Here is a 20,917-nt window from a genome sequence, read left to right as displayed (position 1 = left end):
ATAACAAATAAATAATAAATAATTTCAAAACAAAATAACTGAAAGCAATTATAAATTATATATAATAAAATAAAATAACTAATTGAATATAAATAAATAAAAAAAAAATAAAATAATTTACAATTAGAAATGATAAATATTTAAAATTCATAATTTAAAAAGTTAATTATACATATGTACAATATGCATAGGTATTCCAGTAACTGTATTACTTAAGATCACATGGCGCAGGAGATGATATCCTCATTATCCTGCGGAGTTTGCTGCTGCATGCAGCCACTGGCATTGGTGATGAAAACTGATGGCTGCGGTTGCGACTGCGCATCTTGCTCCGTCTGGCAATCATCAAGGAAGGTGAACGTGCCCTCTGCCATCTTGCAATGTGTGCCATCCACGCAGCCGGAATCGCTGCTCCAGCTCTCGCAGCCACATTGAGGCGCCTGGTCCGGCGGAAGCTGCTGCGCCTCGACGGTGCTAACAACATGTTCTTCGGCGTGCGGCTGCCGACGACGACGACGCCAACTCCAGCACCACTGACAGCCGCGGCTCAAGCTGGTCAAGCAGCAGAAGCGAAAGCAAACATCCGAGGCGCCGCGCAGGCAGAGAAAGAACTCGGGCATGAAGCTGGGATTAATCACAGCGTAGACCACTATGTTCATGCTCAGCTGCAGCGCATTGAGTGTAATAAATATGACCTCCAGATGCTCCATCAGCTCCGGATTCATTTTACTCGTATCGCCGCCAAAGAGTAGATTCAGAGAACTCTTTCTCGACGTCATGTGCGCGGGCAGCTCACCAACCATATATAAAGTGATGACAATTAGAATGCTGACGGTGAGCTTTACTTGATGCTGCAATGGAGAGGAAGGATGAGCATTTATAATAGCTAAATGATTGTAGCTAGAGCAGTACCTGATAACGCTTATTCGTATTGCGCCCATTGTCACGGGAGCAGCTCTGCTGGCAGCGTTTGCCCTGCTTCGTCCAACGCCTGAAGGCGATGATGATGGCCGCGTTGCCCAGCAGCAGGCATATGGCAGGAGTGACCGCCAGCAGTGTAAACGAGAACCAGTTGTGCACCTGATATAATCTGTGAAACAAGTTCATGAATAATATAATGATAATGATAAATAACAACAATGGCAGGGCAGGTCTCACTTGGAGTAGTAGAAGTTGGTGACATGGCAAGTGGCAGTGTTCAAGTCCACGACAAAGCAGAAAAAGTAGGGTATGTTGAGCAGAACCGAGATGAGTATGGCCAAGCAGATCATTAGGCGAGCCACCTTGCGACGACAAAACCTGGGTGCTCCATTGCTGGCCGCAAACCGAGACAAATAGATGAATCTGTCGAGGCTGACAAAGGCGAGTATCAGATTCGCAGCGCCCGTGCTGATGCCGAAGAGCGGTGTCTGCCACTGATAGTCGTAGGCCACCCAGGCGGGACTCCGGTAGAAGTAGCTGCGCGAGAGTGCAGTCAATGTGATCAGCAGGCAGGACGCGCAGTCCAGCCAGGACAACGCAGCCAGGTACGTGAAGGCCGAGGGCGTCATCTTGGGCCGCATGAAGACCACGCCATTGATTAGATTCGCGCACAGTCCAAAGGAGGACAACGTGGGCACAGCCAGGCCATATATCAGGAATAACGTCACGGACGGTGTTGAACGCTGGAACATGCACTCATTGTTTTCATGCATCTGAGATTTGGTATTGGTATGGGTACTGGTATTCGAGCTGTTTCTGCCACTGGTCAAATTCAGGACGAAGTACTCCAACATGTCTGACTACTTGACTGATTGCTGACTTACTGAAGAGGTGCGAGCGACATGTTTATCTAATTATTTGCAAATTCAGCCGATAAGATTATCTATAGTTTACGCACACATAATGTTAATTTGTGAGCAATCAGCGATAAACAGGCACTCAACTGTCTATAAAGCCCCTAGCACCGACTGGAGTTGAACTAGGATGGAATAGGCTCTTAGGTATGTTCATATTCTGTTAATTATTTACTTTTAATTCCAGTTCTTCCTTAGAACAAAGAGAGAAAGATTTCATTAAATCACGTTAGATTGTGTGTCTTCCGTTTACAAAATGTCTACAAAATCTCAAAATATCTTCTCTAACTCTTATCTTCAAATCGCAATATTAAGTCTGTGAGAATTGTACGTATTGTCCAACTCCTTTAGCTTTTATTTTCACTTGACTATATTTAGCCTATGAGAATCGCAAAGAAAGACAGTAAATAATCATTTATATGTAAGCATTTTAGCACAAACCCGAACGGCAAACGCATATGCTCTTATTACACAGTACATAAAAGTTTACAGCGTATCTAATCTATGATATATGTACTTATGTATGGAAATATATGTATGTGAATAGCAATCCCTTTGATAGTGTATTTCCCATTCGTTTGTGTGCACGACAACACATTGTTTACTCATTCCCTCTGATTTAGTTCTGTTGTATTTTGTGTAGTTGTTGCTGATTGGATTTATGGATAACGCACACACAGGGAGTCGTATATCTATTATGATACTTACGTTGTCGTTCAACCGATTATACCATATTAGTTCAGTGGAATAGCAGAGAGCGTTTGCTTCTATCAACAATGACGGGACTTTAGGCACTTTGTTTTGTTTGAAGTAATTTATTAAGTTGAATTTAGGTTTGTTGTATTCTATATATATATAGTATATATATAGTATGCTTACGGCAAACATCGAGATTTTTATTTGATTTGATATACATATATTTTTGTAATTTGTTGTTGACTTTGTACTAAATTAATGCTTGTTTTTAGTTTTGTTTTGTTTTTATAATTAAATATGCGATTTAAAAAAACACACACATATGAGTTTTTCAAAAATACTTTAAAAAATCATTTAAATATGTTTTGTAAAAATGTTTTGCTATATAAATTAAAAATCAAAGATTAACAATAAATGTATATATTCATACATACATATGTATATGCATTTTGTATAGCTTCATAGTAAAATTAATTGTTATCTAAATGTTAAAGTTAATGTTAAATGTTAAATGTTAAATGTTTACTGTTAAATATTAAATGTTAATGCATACATATTTTCAATATTTTAAACAGACTTGGAAATTTTGTTTTGTTGCCATCAAATTTATTAAAGTAATCATTTCATTAATTTTATATATTTAGTTAATCGTTCTACACACGCACACATACACATATATATGTATATATATATCATATTCTTTCATATTGTAAATACATATATTGTGTTAATCATATTCGAGCAAATTTCTATGTGAAGAGTACATTCGGTTGAACTTGAACTTTAAGTGGTACTCGTCATAGTCATATGTAGTCACAAAATGTTGTTATATATATGTATATATACTATATATGTTGCTTCTTACGATTTACATTAGATATTTGACTGTTGCGAATTAAACTCTTTGTTAAATGCTTCAAGTTCGGAGTTATACATTTATATACGAGTATATATGTATTTATATGAATTATGTTAGATTTTAAACAAATCTCCAACTACTTTAATTTTGTTTTTAGTTTTTGTGCCCTAGAATTTAGCACATAGCTTGGCTAATGAGTTGTTTTATGATAAATTTCTAGACGATTTTCTCTTCACATATAACTATGTATTTTTATTAGAATATCAATATTTGCTCTATGTATGTATTTTGCTTTTAAACTCGTAAAATCTCAGAGTTTTTCGAATTATTTAAGCGTCTAGAAAGAAAGAGAGGCACAAAAGCTTAGCTTAGGTAGCGCTACACAAAATGATCGAATTGCAATTAAATTTTAAGTAATATTATTTAGCATTATCTTCATTTTGGTATTCCTTTCGGTAGCTGAAGTGTCTCATATACATATATACATGTATATATATATACAGCTTACAGTAGATTGTCTTTTCTCAATAGTTAAACAGTAGTTTTAGCTGCTAAGTTCTCTTTTAGTTAGGTACTAAAGTTTCAACCCATAGATAATATGTGTTTACATCATCTAGGCATATCCCATCTATAGTTAGACTTTTGGGTAGCGCAGATAAGAGCAAAAAATTTGTTAATTTTTGTTCTTGTTCTTGTTATTTAAACTAATAGACTATACTTAAATATTTGTTTTAGCCTTCACTTATTGCTATGCAATTTGTTTTGCCTTCATTTGTTCTTCATTTAATTATTTATTATGGTACATTGAGACTCTATGCCGTTTATATGTTAATATATATTCGGATTATATATGCTTATGCGAAATGAAATAAGTAATTTAAATTGTTTGTGTTTTCATTGCTTTTGAATAGCTTATTATATATTTATACACACCCACAAGAATGTCGAAAGTGAAAAATGGAAAATGCGCACAAAAGAATGCTATGGAAAGAAAAGTTAGTTTCCTATGCTAAATTGTCTGGGTGAAAGCTGATTAAACGCATATTTCGATTTGATTATAATGCAGGGGCGAACATTATAATCGAACAACGTTTAAAATCCTGTATCCTTCATCTAATTGCGAAATGTGTGTGAAGAAAAAGTCTTGATAGATTGGCAAAGAGACAGAGCTAAAAGGTCGGGCATGTGATATATTTTTTAATTTGCTTTAAATTTGTGTCTTCACATCGAGATGTTTGTTTAAAAAAGAAAGACAAAATCTATTTAATTCCTTGATTATTTTAATTGTTACTTTACTCTAAATTTAAAATTCAAATTTAGAAGGTTGAGCTGGAAAAGTTGGTTCGGAAAATTGAAATATGGAAAATTGATGACAGGTAAAAGTTTTGCTTAGTTAGATATAAAGTTTTCAGCAGAGAGAAAAGCGTTGGGTAATGGTATATAAAATAAAAGTTTTTATTGCACACGATTTAGATTTTCTTACTTTCATTAGATATATATATATATTTTTTTTTTGGTTTGATATTTCGATGAGGAGCTTAACAATGATTGAAATTGATGTTAAAAACTAAATATAAATGCCGCGAGCATAATATAGCTTAGTGTACGTGCATGAGTGCCTAACAATTAGTTAAAGATTTAAATGAGCAATAAATAAGAACAACAAAAATCAACAAAATATTGCTTACGCTTAGCATAGTTAACAATTTACGATATGACATAATAACAACGGAAAGTAACTATGATGATGTCTTTTCATTTTTCCTTTTCCTTTCTGCTTCAATTAAGAATTAATATCAACTGACGACACAACTCGCTGGTTCCGTTTCCTGTTTCCGGTTGTCTGTCTTTCGCCGGTGTCTGCATCTGCATCTGCTTATGGGCTGACAATATATTCGGGATTCACATAGGAGAAGCCCACAAATTCCGATTGATCCAGGTTCATCATGAACACTTTGTCCGTGGGCGTCAAGTCTGTTTTCTCTGATGTGAATTGCTTATCGAAGTTGGACACATCCTTGCGATGTTTCTGTGACAGAAGCGTAAGTAGGGCGATTTGTAATTATTTCATTTTATACTATCAATATAAAATTTTAAATTCAACTCACAATTTTTGGCTTGAACGGCGGCTGCACCTCACGATTCTCGATCTTTTCCCAGTCGATGCGTCTGAAAAAGGGATGCAAACGCACATCCTCCTCGCCAGTGGCGCCACAGCCCAAACGTTTGCTGGGCAACTTGGTCAAAAACTTGAAAAATATTTCATTGCGTTAGGTATATAGAAATCTCTTTCGATCGCCTATTGTAACTCACGCCCTTGCACGCCTCCTTGGCCTCTTTGCTGAGACTCTTGGGATAGGACACATTGTGATCGGTTATGGCCGCGAATAGCTCCTCCTCATCCTCGCCATCGAAGGGCGGCTGACCCACCAGCATCTCATAGAGCAGCACGCCATAGGCCCACCAATCCACAGACTTGCCATACGGCTGATAGAGAATGATCTGCAAATAGGACAAATGGTATATAGGAAAATTCTCATTTTCTGTATTCTATTCCATTAGTTCACCTCTGGCGCTATGTAGTCCGGTGTGCCGCAAAAGGTCTTGGTCGTCTTGTCTCCCACGATGTTCTCTTTGCACATGCCGAAGTCGGCGATCTTCACGTGTCCATCCGCATCTAGGAGCACATTGTCCAGCTTCAGATCCCGATACAAAATGCCCTTGCTATGCAAAAAGAAAAGTCCGGCCGCTATTTCTGCAGCGTAAAAGCTGCGAGAAAGCAAAGGAATATTTGATATTCGGCCTGACAAACGGAGAAATTTTACTTACACGGCAACAGGTTCCTTGAACTTGCCGAATTGTTGGATTTGGAACATTAAATCGCCACCGTTCACATACTCCATAACAAAGAACAGACGATCCTGTGTGATAGAATAATTGTTAACAATTGTTTCATCCGAACATCACGCATACGCACCATTGTCTGAAAGCATGAGTGCAGCTGGACAAGAAACGGCGGCTTCTCGCCCAGCGCCAGTACACGCTTCTCAATCATGGTGCATTCGACATCGTCGTCCTGTATGATCACATCCTTTTTGAGTATCTTAATCGCATACAGCTCCTCGCTGCCCTTGCGCTCCGCCAGCAGCACCTGCAGCAGTCGAAAGTCTTAAAGAATTCTGTGACAAACAAGAAGATCCTCGTTTACCTTGCCAAACGATCCCTTGCCCAGCACTTTGATGAAATTGAAGTCTGTCGCCCTTATCATGTCCTTTTTGGACTGTGACTGTGTGTGTGTGTCGCAGCGCATCATTGGCTGCTTGCGCTGCGACGGCTTCTGCTTGAGCTTGAGCAAGTCCTGCTGATCGTCCGCACAGGGCACATTATAGTACTCGCCCTCGTCTTGGGTGAGCAGCTTGAACCAGCCATTGGTGGGATTCTTGATGATCTCCGAGATGCCAAAGGACAAGGCGCCCATAAAATCATTACGGGAAGTGCGATCCCAATCCCAGACCTCGATCAAAATGCGTCGATCCTTATCCTCAGGCTTCAGATCACTGTGAAAATGTAGCTTTGGATTATCGGGGAATGTATAGGTGACAGGTGGCACCTACTAGCTAAGCGTCTCATTCCACACGGGATTCAGGCACGCCTTGATCGTGCGCGTCTTCTTCTTGGATTGATCCTTGTCATCTGGTATCAGCTTCACCTTCACATACGGATCGCTCAGGCCGTTCGGATCCATGGGTATGAGATTGCGACCCTCCTTGACTGCAAGCAGAAACGTGACCATAGACAGATTTTTTTTTTTTTTTGTTCACTGCAAGCGCAAAATTCAATAAATATGCCAGCGCATTATCCTGGCCGTTGTTATTATTCATGTGCCTCGGCTGCCTTTCATCTGCTCCTGCTTCTCCTGCTTTGCTGCAGCTGCATTTTAGTATTCATTATGTGGCATATTGTGTGGAGAGTTTTTCTTCATAATGAATTAATGCAAATCATAAGCAATTTGCCAGCGCCTCAGCTGAGGGACGCTATCATTTCCCCAAGGCATTGCCGAGGCTTGCATATTCAATTCAATCCTGCGCAGGCTTTGAGCTTAAACAGTGAGCTAAATAAATAACTGGGGCTTCTTTTAGTTTTATCGTCAGTCCCAAGGCCTTAGGCAGCCGAGTGAGCATAAATTGTATGAAAGGCTTTTTCTTTTAATTTTTCAAAAGTTTGAGATTGAAAAACTTGCTTAAAGAATATAAGCTCACAAACTAAAATGCTTAAGATAACATTCAATGCCACTTTGAGAATATGCCTTTGGAGTTGAAGGTAAAAAGCCAAACAAATGCTCAGACATAAGATCAGTCTGTCTTTAACTTTCACAAAAAAATATTTATTCCTAATGGGATCTTAATTAGGCAGAAAATAATTTTGTTTTATTATAAACTAAAAGCGGAAAAATACGTTTTTCTAAGTTAGCTGGAATAATGCATAGAATAGCGCTGTTTCTTAATTTAAGCTAAGATCATACAAAAGAAAACATTGGAATAATAATTATTTGAATAGCCGAAAAGTAACAGGTTTAGGGAGTGTAATACTTCACAGTTATGAAAAGCAGCAGAGGCCGAGCTGCTCGACATTTTAAGCGCCTTCTTAGTTCAAAAAAGAAAAGAAAACTTTGCGACAGCTTTTCATAATTTTTATTACGTTTCTGCTATCCGCTTTCGTAAAGTTGCGAGTGGGGGGCTTATGGTTAACTTGTTGGGTGCCATAATTGGTTAAAACTTAAGCGCTTTATATTTGTATTGCTGCGACGGGAGATGGCAGACACTTGAGAGCTGTTGCTGCTCGTTATGCGCCTTGAATTGGGGGTCGCTTTTTGACCGTACTTACTGTGCACTGTGAGTAGATTCTCTTTGACATTTATCTCGAGATAGATGCGGCCACGTCGCTCCGTATGATCGCAGCCGCACAAGCTGGGCACGTTCTCCTTGCAGCGGGCGTGGACGTTCATATCGCATGCTAAATAAGTTTAGGCGGCAGGGCGCAGTTCATGGGTCACGTAGTGGAATAAAGATAAGTCGCTTGTTAGAGGCCACTTGGCAAACATTGAAATAGATGGTCAAGTCGTGGACGAAGTTACAGCATAGATTGAAAGTGATTTCTTTGGCAGGAAAAGCAACAGGAGGCAGGGATACATATACACATACACGCACACGCACGCTTACAGGACACGCAACAGGGCACGCATACAAAGTGAGTTTTGATATAGCTCAAGTACTTACCCCACAGTCCAAAGGCCCATTGAATACGAAAACGAGCTTTTTCTTCGGCAAGCCGAAGTCCAAATGTCCTACAGACACAAACACTCATAACTGAAGCAACTATGTAGGCTGGCGACTTAGTTGCTTTACAGCTTTCAAACTGCCAACAAAGAGCATGGACTCGCAACGAGTGTATATAAAAAGTCCTTCAGAATGTCGGCAGCCATCTGCTCTCAGTTATCAATCAGCGTGCCAATCCAATAAACTCAGCCCGTTCGCTGTTTGCCTTTAGCCTATTGCCACGCCCACACCGCACAGATGGCCCGCGCCCATATGCGGGATAGAACGTCAACGCCAATTTGTGTTGTCGCCTGCGATTCGCAATCAATTTGGCAACAGCAACGGGAAATGAAGCGCTGCACAAAAACTGTTGCATAGTTCGAGGCGCACATGTCGCAAATGGAAATGATGCGCATGCACACATACATACATACACATATATATACACGCGCATATGTTCGGGTAAAATTGTCCAAGAGGATTACCGCAGCACCAAACACTACTCGAAGTCCATTGAATTGGAAATTATTGCAAAATTGGAATTGTAATTCACTTTGCACTCGCAACGCTGAGAACTCGACTAACCGTAGTGTTTAATACGCAAATCCCATTTCAAATACCCTGTTAAAGTGTGAAGCAAAAGGAGACGTCTTACAGAAGTTCCTTTGATTTTTTTATTTTATTTTTTTAAATATTTATTTTATTTATTTGTTTATTTATTTTTTTTATTTAATTATTATTAAGATTTATTTATTTATTCATTGTTTTTTTTTTTTTTTTTTTTTTAAGTTAGTTTTGACTTCTAGCTTTTTTTTTTCTTTTTGTAGCAAAAAAATAAGGAGGGAAATCATTAAATGAATCGATTTGATAATATGCTAAATTCGGTAATTCCATTCACGATATAATATAAGCAACGAACAAGTGAAGTTACTTTTATAACGAATTAATATAATTTCATTCGAATAAATTTTGAATAACTATGTTTTATGCTTTATTTTATAAAAAAAATTCTATCGAATTGGATCAATTTTATTCGAATAAAAGCCTCTTTATTGGTTGTATAGTGCTTACAGTTGCTCATAATCATTATCATATCATATTCAATTTAATGTGGTATCTGAATTTACAAAAAATATAATAATCAATAGTTATATAATATGTTACAGGTCATCTAAGTTTCATCTAAAAGTTGATCTCACAGTCTAGATTTCCTTTCTCTATATGTGCTAATCCATGGCTCATTATTATAGTCGTTAATATTGTTAATATCGTGCTACACAGTTTCTATCCGAAAGTTCATCTATTCATTATTATCATTATCATTATCATTAGTCGTGTTTATTGCCTCCTCGTCATTTCTATCTATAATCAAGAATAGAGCATCTTTCAGTCTCTCAATGCTTCCGCTTACTAATGAAGATAGCCGTAATTGACCGCTCATTATCATTATCATCATATTCATCAGAATCACATTCGGCAAATGGGGCATATGATGGTCAGGCTTTTTACTACTATTTTTTCATTTTGCTGTTGCTTTTCCTTCAGGCCTTTCCTGCATCATTGGCTGATTTCATGGCATTTTTCGCTTTTGTTGTTCGCTTTTCTTGTGCTTTCTTTTTCCGCCTTTGCCACTCATGTGTAAAATTACTTGGGACATTTTACTATACTACCCTTTTGCCTCGCCCCGTTCTCCTACATTCGCTATGAAAAGTATGCGCCATTGGATGCCTGCATCGACGTCATTTGACAGCCGAGGCGCACGTGGCGTATACGTATTTTGTGAAACTTTCGCTTGTTGCATGGGCATAAAAAAGAAAGTGTAATCATTTTTTGATGTCCGCAAGCTGACTCTGCATTGAGCATGGGCATGGGCATGGGGCGTGGCAGGCTGGTCACTACGGTTAGTCTGTGTGTTGCGTTTAATGAAAATATGGAAGAGTTTTTATTTCCTTTTTTGTCCGGCACACACACAAAAAAAAAAAAAAAAAAAAAAAAAAAAAAAAAAAAAACAACAACAACATCGAGCAAATAACAAAGGAGAAAAAAAGCAAAATAAAAAAAGGTTTTCCCATAGCGTGCCACATTTTGTGGCAACCAAATGCCAGCCAACAAGTGTGTGTGTGCGTGTGTATGTGTGTGTGTGTTGTGTTTATAATGTGGCCCAGTTTTGTGTTAGTCCGTTTTTTGCGTAAAATTATTTATTTATATAGCAACATATGCAGGCTTATGTAATGGACTCTATATATTGTGAACACCCTATAAAATATTACAAGCATGGGGTATGCCATGATGAATTCAATAATCGGTATGTGTAAGAAAAATCGACAATCAAAATTAAGAGACTTTGATATAGTTCAATTAGGATTCCCAATAATCTATTTTAATATACAATTATATATACTTTTTACAGGGTATTCCTCTTGCTACTAGTTTAATTTAATGTCCGTTTACACTCGTTAGTGCATATTTAAGTTACAATTTTCGCCATCTCTTGCTAAGAATTTACAGTTGGTCTAAATAACAAACCACATAATCTTTTTCATCAGAAATTCCATAGTTGTTTTTTGGTATTAGAATAGTTTTTGCCCTAAAGACTTGCCTCAGACTATATTTTGTAATTATAAAGTTTAGTTATTCATACTCGTTCTATAAGTATATGTAGTACATAGTTTGTGTTGTTGAGCTATTTAGGACAGAGGTTTGGAGTTTGTGTAATGATAATGAGATTTAATAGCTATGCTCTTATTAAATACTATATTATACTCTTTGTGTCTGCCTAATAAATAAATAAGTGTTGAAATAAATTTAGCTATTCTCATATTGTAAATGAGTCTTGCAACTAAATTGTCCCCAGTATAATAAAAATCAAATATTAATATAATAACGATCTTTTTATTTAGCAATATTCTTTGTTTTTTTTTTTTTTTTTTTTTTCATTGTACTATTAATTTAGTTATTTATATCTCATTATCCTTTAGTTATTTATTTTCTAAATTTTTGTATAATTAAATTGAATTTATTTATTTATTTATTTTTTTTTTGAAATATTTTCTTTTAGAAATTTCTAACTTAGTAAAATTTTTATATTAATTTGTTATTTATGTGGATATAATACTTTGGTCTTTCTGGTCAACCCACTAGTATTTGTTCTTTTTACATGTTTTAAATATTTAATTTTATTAATAAAAAATAAGCAAATGCAAAATAAATAAATATATGCCAATGTCAATGTTTTGAAATTCTATTGAAACTAAAATGTGGGTTTCCACTTGGTCTATTCTCTATGCCAATTAAGCAATTAATTTTATAACAGTTGTAATTACCACATTCAATTAAATGGAGATATGTCTCTTATAAATTATATTACCCGTATTCTCCCAGTTTCTGTATATGCTAAATAATTCAGAGACGCAAATGAGGCAAAACCCAAATACATAGTTCCAATAGAATTACAAACGTTATCAAACTAAGGCAAATGACACGCACAGACACACATACATAGATGCATAGAATTGGCGCTCGATAATGACAGATACACACACCCACACATACACACGCACTTCCGGCACTGACTGCGCCTCATTGTTGTAGGATTTTCTGTCGCCACATTTACATTTACATTTCCATTCGCAATCTGTTTGCTTGGCTCTGTTTCCAATGCGTGTGAGTGTGTATGTGTGGTGTTGTCAGTTTGCTTGTTGTTGTTGTTTCGGTTCTGGTTGTACTTGTATTGTGTTTGCCTGGCCAGGGGCCAATGAGGCGTAAGTAAATTATTTGTTTGCCAAGGGGCCAAACCGGATATTAAGGCAACAATTTGCGCCGCCTAACAAATGATTCGGAAAATTGCGCACTTCGTTTTTCTTTTTCCCCTTTGAAGTCACAGTGAATTCGGAACAAAACAAACAAACTAGACTAGATTAAGTAATACAATTAACAATCAGAAGGCCAGTTGAAATCAAACATTTTTCATTTGATTAAAAGCATGTGGCGGCAGTGCAAATTCTCTCAGCCAAATGCAAATGCAGGTGCAACAACTACAACCAAAAACAAGCAACAACAAACTGCTAAGTGCAAGTAAACAAATGCATTAGACTCGGTCGCCGGGCGTGGGCGTGGCACCAGGCAAGGGCGGCAACTTGTCAACAACAACAGCGCAATGGCGACAATCACAATAACATCAACAGCGACTCAAGTACGTCGCGCGCACTCACACAAACACACACATACACTTAACACACACTCACTCTGAGCGTGGCAAGTGCGCACTTGAGCCGGAACAAAGCGTTGCTAATTGTAAATTGCAACAATCCAAAATAAAAATAAAAATACAAAACCGAGTCAACAGACGAGACGGCAGGCGCTTTGCTTAGATGCTAAACAGAGAGACGTAAGGCTAGAGATGGCAGCGTGACACGAACCAATTTTTGAACCAAACAAAAATTTTAAAAATTTTAAGTAATTTAAAACGAAAGAAAATTAAATAAAAATTATTATTTAAATAAATATAATATAAGAATAAATTAAACAAAATAATATGAAACGATATAAAAAATAATAATTTTAAGTAATAATGCATAAATATTAATTAATTAAACAAAGGGAATACAAAAATTAAATAATTCTCATGTAAAAATGTATATGATGGGTTCGAAAAATTGGAAAGTCGAACAAAAAATGTTATATTAAATCAATCATCTCACTGCGGAGCACACGCACATCTTCAGCCAAGACCTACGCAATAAAATATCACAGGCATGGCTAGAGATACGCCTGACGAAGAAATGAGAAATCTGTATATAAATTTTATAGTTTTATTTGTAATATTCCGTCATTAAATAATAACATTTAAGAGCCCTAAGCCACAATAGAAATTATAATTGAAATAATAATAAAAGCAAAATGTCTAACGCGCACATCTGTAGCCAAACTTTCCCACACACACAAAGACACACACACACATATATATATATAATAAGCGAGTGAGAGTTCTCATCGTCGATCTTCCTCGCTCGCTTGTCTCTTTGACTATGATTAGAGAGCTTCGGTTAGACTTTACCTCGACACTTGAGACCCTTGTGCGTGATGCCGTGTAACAGCGAGCCGCAATGATCGCAAAACATCGGCGACAGGAAGGCAACGTTATGCCATTTGTGAGGCATCTGGTGTGCCTGAGAATTGGAACAGTTGGAGAGAGCTAATGGAAAATTAACGCAGGTTTTTCGCTATAAACGCGTACAGTTAACTCTAAAGCATAACAAACAACTTGCAGCCAAAACGAAAGTATTGCAAACTTAAGCTTTGCCAATTATGAATGATAAATTAAATATTATATTTTATTTCCGGATTAGATTTTCTGTTTCTTTTCCAAGACAAACACCAAAGCATAGTAAAAGAAAAACAAATTCGATTTATATATCTAGAGCAATGGGAGATGGACGCATTGTTATGGATGGTTATGGATATGGATATTGGCTATGGGTTGTGGTGCTTGTGGATTTTGGTGAATGTGCTGTGCAATCTTAATCTGGGACAGGGTATACGGGGTGCTTAACAACAAGTTTCTGATCGAAAAAACCAACTTACACAAGTGTAGCGATTTTTGGCCAAACAAGTGAACAGCTCTTTATGTGCTTAGCCAAGCTTGGAACACGCTTTAATAGTGTTTGCTTTTCTGCCCCATTGGCTACATAAATAACAATTTTTGTGTTCTCTGTACTTATATGTGTTTTTCCTGTAATTTCTATAAGTTTTTTTTCGCAGCGAAAGCTGAGACCAACAAATGCCAAACAACAGACAATTGTTGCCTAATCCATTCTAAGAAACAGCATCGATACTCATACACAGACACGCTCACACTCACACTCACACTAAGATACAAAGACACACATTTCTAAAGAACGCTCATTTTGATGTACACAGGAGGACAATGACATACTCTCGGCAGGGGTTAAAGCCTGCTTATACCCTGTAGTGGCAGTCGGCAAGTAGTTGATGCTGTAGAGTATTTTGATGAGAAGCTACCGAAGAGCTCAAGAATTTTAGAAAGAACTGAAGCATGACACTGTAGATGATACCCTGTATGAGCTGTGACCCTTAGGGAGGATCATGTAGCTGAGGGGGTCACCAAGCCACCATTATAAAAAGAATATGTCCATGGATTTATTGGATTGCATAAAGCTAGTGAATCAAGTTAGTGTATCAAGCTCGCTTATACCCTAGCATTTAAGGAAGATATTTTTAGAGAGACGCCTGTAGCTGCTGTACAAACCAGATAAGTGCACCAGGTTTTCATAAATAAAATTCTTAGAAAACATTTCTATATATATCAACTCATTCCACAAATGCTATATATAAATAAAGCTGTCTCTGTACGAGTAAGGAAGGGCATATTCGTTACTTACAGAGGGCGCATCTATGTAGAGGAGCTAAAAAATTGTCCAAGGCATCAATGACAGTCACATAAAAAAAGAAATTCTAAAAGAAGTTCCCCTAACCGTTTACAGGGTATTCCTCAACTGGTCAACGCAGCTGCTGAACTATTTTGAACCCGCAATGTCAGTGCCGTGAACTCATCAGCAGCTCACACGTGCTCTGCCTACGACGCTAGCTGTTTTCTTGTGCTTAGTTATTTTTTTTATTTTTTATCCTTGTGTGCTCCTTTTCAAGGCGACTTCTTAAAAGTGGGCAAGGACATAAGATATTATTATGCGCATGCATGAGTATCAAGCGCTCAGTTTTTGGCCATTTGTTGTCGTTTTTGTTGTAGCTGCTGTTGTTGTTGTTGTTGTCTGTGAGTCTTACAAGGCTCAACAACTTGCAGCGATGCTCGACAAACAAAATGGAGCCGATCCAAGTGCAAAGCTCAAAGCGCAAAAGCACACACACAAGACCACAAAAGGGCATTGAGGAAGGGTGTATAAGTATGTATGTTTGTATGTTGTATGTGCTGTCTGCCTGTGTGTCTCTGTGTCTGTGTCTGTGTGTGCTGTGTGGTTGGCCTTGCTGCGGCTGGCAGGGACACGCGCACAAAAAAGTGTTGCATACTTTGGCGGGCGCCCAAGGCTGGGTATTTGTGAATGTGTTGGTGTGTGGGTGTGTATGCGAGTGTGTTTGCTTTTGCATTAAATGCACTTGTATGCAAGTTTGTTTGAAGGTAAAATGCAATTGCCAATCGCTGTGCTGCCAACCTTGGCTCTGCACTAGCTCCACAGCTCGACAGGTGGCATTAACAGCCATTCGCCGGATTTTAGAAACTCGAATTTTCGCTAAAATTGTAGCGTTCCCTGAAGTGAAAGCTCTTACGTATTGTGCAAATGGGCATGCGAAACATAAAAGGAACTCATCTCCCTTAGAATTCCCAAATGGATTTCGCTCAAAATGTGTGCCAAGCTCAAAAGTTAAAGAAGATAAGCAAAAGTTGCTAAAGCAAACTTTTCAAGAGAAGAGAATAGATATACGAAAAGTCTAATTCCAATTAGAAATTGTAGCTAGCAACAATTGCAAAGACTAACGAGAGCTTAATAAAGTAGCAAAATTTATAGTTTATTTAAGCTACAGGAAAAATGAACAAGGCAAAGAGAAAGAGCGTGGAGAGATTGCAGTAAAAACTTTATGCTGCTTAACATCTTTTAAAAAACATATCGGAGAATCTCAAGAAAAACAAAATATTTTATTAGAGCTCTAAAAAAGTTGTAGCATAAAGTGCGAATATAAACAGAGATAGAATTATCTGTGAGTATTTCTAATAAGAAGGTGTTTGTTATGAACGAAGAAGATCTGATATATTAAAGTTACTAATTTGCTCTTTTTAAAATATTAAAGTACACATAAATAGTATGTGCAGAAAGCCTGACCCACTAATATGCTCTAACTGGTTATTTATAAAAATAATACAAAATTAAAACTCTTGAAGAAATTTCAAAGACTAATGGATGTATTGTATAAGGCGTTTATCGTCTATAGACATATAGACTTAAACACACATCACATATACCATGATGAATTTAATTAGTATATATTATAAATTTTGTATATTAAACTTGATCAAATGCCTAGCAAATGTCCTGGAACACTTTAAAGATCCTTGATAGTTGCACGCAACGGAAGCATTTTATAATTTCACCGGAAGTGAACTAAGTTATTAGCTCGCAACATGCCTCATTATGTGGCATCAACGGTGCTGCGAGCTCTCACTTTGTTATTTATTGCATGTTGCACGGGTCAGCTTTTCGCAGCTGCGTCACGTAGGCTACCCACATAAACATACACACACACACACACACACACGCACTCACTCACATATACGTACACGCACATGCGGCCTGCTGTCATATTTAGCACAATTTTTATTTAGATAACACTCGCGTGCCACGCCCACATGGCTCGTTTTGTCACGTGCCACGCATCGCATTAAAAAGCAAATTTTCGGAAAATATATTTGCAGCAATTTATCACGCGTTTTTTGTCACTTAACAAATTTGCTGCCTGCTCATTGCAAACTGTTGCCTGGTACCTCCTGCTTTCCCCTGCCCCGCCCCCTACGACTTCTCGCCCCTTTTCAGCTGGCCCTGCGCTCTATCTCGCTATCGTAAGCTTTGTAACTGTTGTCTGCCAGCGATGGCCCAGCATCAGTTGGAATGCTCATTTTGCAGTAATTCAAGGACGCTACACAGTGTGTATAACTCACACATACACACACATATACACATCGTATAAAGGGTCACATATTAAAAGCTGCTGTTTTGATAGCCTAACCGAGTGTTTCGGCTTGCATTTATAAATGCTCATGTCATTTATTATTATTATGCACACGATAAGAAGCATATCTCACACACACATACATACACCTTCACATTTATGTATATATATATAATCCTGCCATCACTTGCTCAAATTTATTTCCCTTGGCAGATGAGCCAAAGCCAATCAAGCAAATCAAACAGCTCAGTACAAACTAGATTCGTATTCAATTTCCGCCCCACCAACGGACACAAATTATCACACACACACACACACACATACACGAGCTCAAATATATCCACCCCCACATGTGTGTACACCCTCATGTGTGTAGGCAATAAAATGCACAAATTGATTTCAGACTCCCCAGACAATGGGCCAAGATTTTTCATAGCTGGGCCCCAAAACTTTTTGGCACCTGCATTCAATTTGATTAAATCGACAAATGATTGCCAAATTGTTAACTTGCAAAATCAATCGAATGAGCGTAGGAAAAAAGCTGAGTGGCCCAGGTCAACTTTGAATGCCCTTACAATAGAGTAAGGAGAGTCAGGTTGGTATAATAATTGTATTGCAACTTAATCAATCAAAATGAGAGTGTTGAGGCACATAAGTTTGCATCAATCTTAAATGGTTCTCTTTATAAGTATACTAAATATTCAGTGGAGTCCCCTTTTTGATATATTATACTTGTTTCTATATTGAACTTTTTACATAACTTATTAATGTCTGTTCGACTAAGCAGATATAATCCATTTCTTCAATAAGCTCTCCTTTGTATATCAATATCTTAGAGGTCTCAGAAATTCTGTCAGCTATATGAACTTTTTTTCAATTTCCGATTCTCTTACAACTTACTATAGATGTGTAAGTAATTATTAAAAATTTTGACTTGTTCTAATTCAATAGATTTTAGTCTAAAAAACTAGATAAACAAAAGCTTTGAATTAATATTTGTATATAATTGAAGTCACAGTTGCTCAAAAAGCTCAGCAGCTTCCAAAAAGTATATTCTGACTTTTCTTTATTATTATATGTAAACAAATTTTGTATATTTTCGTTTCCTTTAAATTTTGAGTTTCTATTGAAGTTTTTACCTTCTCCTCATGCTTCTCCCTCCCTTTATTTTTTCCAGCTTCAATTCATTAAATTCTTTTCTTATATTTCCCTTCTTTGTTCTGCCCTTCTCCTCTTTGATTTCAATTGTGTAGCAGACCAGTAGCATCCTAAGGTGGAGAACCATCGAAAGTGACGATAATTATTTAAGAACCATCTATCGAGGCGATGGCAATTCAAGAGCCATCTTTAGTTGACGAGAATGCGTTGCTGAGTGGTTGACAGTCTCAAGAGTAAAAGCGAAGACACTCAATGAGAATATTTCTCGTCTTTTCTTTCATATATTAGCTCACAATTGTTTCTCAACTATTTCTGTTTCGTTTTCTTCTATTTTTGCCAGATCTGCTCTTCACCTCATTTAATTTGCTTCCTTTCTCTTTATGACTTTTCTCTCACATTCTTTAATTTTCAGTTTATCTCCCTATCTATCTGTCCTCCTTACTATTTCGCTGTCGCATTCAACTTGATAAAGTCGCATTACCCCCCGTTTCTTAAGCACATATATGTATTCGCCAGGACCAACAGGTGCTAAGCACTCGACCGTTGATAAATTGATTGCTATATTTATCAAACTGTCGCCTTTCTCTCGCTCTTTGTGTGCATGTGTGTGTGTTGGGTGTTGTCTGTGTCTGTCGTCACAAAATATATTTGATCCGATTTGCAACAACAATACCACAAATCGTACAACTTGCGGGGCGTCTCCTCGGAGCTTCGTCCCCCCATCGGTTGTCAATGCTTGTATGCAATCACAGGGCTGATTCAAATTGGACAAAGGCAACACTTGAGCACAAGGATTCTATTACAACAAAACAGACACACTCACATGGATAACTGGGGAAACGCCATCGTAGTAGTTGTCTCACTTTCGCATTGTACCGAATTATCGGGCACGTGTGGCAAATGTAGTTAAATTTATGATGAAATCCTTTACAATTGCAGAGCTGGCACAGCAACAGCTCTGCGCAGGCAATTTCCGCTGATACGTTTACATTTCTCACGCATTGATTAACAGCAAAAGAAAATGCCCGGCCGCTAAATAGTTGCCATGGCATCTTTTCAATTCTTTTGTTGCATAGTTTTTGCCCTCATCGATTTTCCCCACTAGCGAATCGAACACTTAAGAGCTCTGCCATATTCCGAACCTCAAGTTTGAGTCAACTCACTCCCTCATACACACACATACATATACACACAACACACACGCGCACATACATAATAAAATACCTAATGCGAGGGCACTTCCGAAGGTTTCCCAACAGCACTTGACTTTGCCTGCGTAAATTGCCACAAACAGACTGTTTGGGGCCTAGTAGAGGGCACTTTGCTAGCTAGTCGTTGATAAGTGGGGGCGTGGCTATACTAATTAAGTCCTTAGTTGTAAAACTTTCAACTGGCAAGAGTAATTTCAACAACTGCACTTGGCTCTCCATAGACTTGAATTTTGCAATATTTGGCAAAGCTGTAAGAGGCAAGAGAACTCGACTGACAGAATATATAGGTATAGGATGCTGTAACTTCTCTTGCATCCAGTTCAGATGTAAGCTATTATGGCACTTAAGCTAATGGTGCTTTAACACACTGCACAAAGTGGAACAGCGAAAGGAAAAGAGATGGAAATGTAAGCTGATACACAGACTGTTTAAAACGAAATGCATATCTCCACTTTAGACTATTGGGAAATACGCTCTGTGTAGATTCGCACATAGACACAGCTGAGCCACTCACTCACATTTAGAAAAGCCAACCACATAACAAAGCGCAACTGTTGTTGACTCCGGCAAGCCCGGAAAACTCTCAGCTGAAGCATTGCATTTATGCGGGCCGAAAGTGCATTAAATATTTGCGCAGCCACAGAGGCAGAGGCGGAGCCAGCTGAAGAAGCTGCCCTTTCAGCATACCCACTAGCCCCTGGAGGCAGCTAACCTCATTATGAAAGAGTTTTGCATATTTCAACGGAAAATAATATATTTAGCAGATTTGGCTTCGCTTTTATCTGCTGCACAGCCTGCACAAACATTGAAATTTTAATTAGATTGCGGCTCAAAAACTCTATACAATTTAGATATAAGCATCCTGTGCTATACAATGTCCTGCATGGTCGTGCTCTGCATAATTATGCAAATGTATTGGAAGTTACATGACCTGGACACGTGCCAGCACACACCCACACCCACACACACACACACGCATACACACCCACACACAAAAAATAAAGAGAGAAAAACTTTTTCAAACAATTACCAAAAATTTAAACACACACAAAGCCGTTGGGTAATGTTTATATATATACAAATATATATATACTATAAAGGTAGTTGGGGTTTTGGTATAATATACAGAGGTAGCTAAGTATTTAG

General features: G+C 37.7%; 2 protein-coding genes across 26 annotated transcripts in view; both read right to left on the bottom strand.

The window, feature by feature from the left end:
• Positions 1-70: 70 nt before the first annotated feature.
• LOC108615039 (uncharacterized) lies at positions 71-2,309 on the bottom strand. The gene is made up of 3 exons (XM_018009271.2): positions 1,159-2,309; positions 913-1,090; positions 71-851 (listed from the first exon to the last, which is right to left on the bottom strand). Exons 1-3 carry the CDS (start codon positions 1,773-1,775, stop codon positions 219-221), a joined length of 1,428 nt encoding a protein of 475 aa, XP_017864760.2. The 5' UTR covers positions 1,776-2,309; the 3' UTR covers positions 71-218.
• A 1,367-nt stretch (positions 2,310-3,676) lies between these two features.
• Positions 3,677-20,917, bottom strand: part of Pkc53E (Protein C kinase 53E) — a 30,162-nt gene continuing 12,921 nt past the window's right edge. For 22 of the 25 annotated variants that reach the window (XM_089472360.1, XM_089472354.1, XM_089472355.1 and 19 more), the window contains 9 exons: positions 8,275-8,403; positions 7,005-7,161; positions 6,599-6,947; positions 6,368-6,541; positions 6,220-6,311; positions 5,958-6,159; positions 5,704-5,892; positions 5,499-5,639; positions 3,677-5,419 (listed from right to left, as the gene is read on the bottom strand). In XM_089472360.1, the coding sequence (XP_089328486.1) occupies positions 5,267-5,419; positions 5,499-5,639; positions 5,704-5,892; positions 5,958-6,159; positions 6,220-6,311; positions 6,368-6,541; positions 6,599-6,947; positions 7,005-7,161; positions 8,275-8,403 (1,586 nt within the window). In that variant the 3' untranslated portion in view covers positions 3,677-5,266. Of the gene's footprint in view, positions 5,420-5,498; positions 5,640-5,703; positions 5,893-5,957; positions 6,160-6,219; positions 6,312-6,367; positions 6,542-6,598; positions 6,948-7,004; positions 7,162-8,274; positions 8,404-13,761; positions 13,900-20,917 lie in introns of all 25 variants that reach the window. The other 3 variants (XM_089472367.1, XM_089472369.1, XM_089472371.1) reach the window with 2 other exon arrangements.

The sequence above is a fragment of the Drosophila arizonae genome, chromosome 5 (assembly GCF_054131065.1).
Source record: "Drosophila arizonae isolate 15081-1271.41 chromosome 5, UAZ_ARI_1.0, whole genome shotgun sequence".
Taxonomy (NCBI): domain Eukaryota; kingdom Metazoa; phylum Arthropoda; class Insecta; order Diptera; family Drosophilidae; genus Drosophila; species Drosophila arizonae.
Note: the sequence above shows the minus strand (reverse complement) of the source record. Positions and strands in the feature narration are given on the sequence as shown.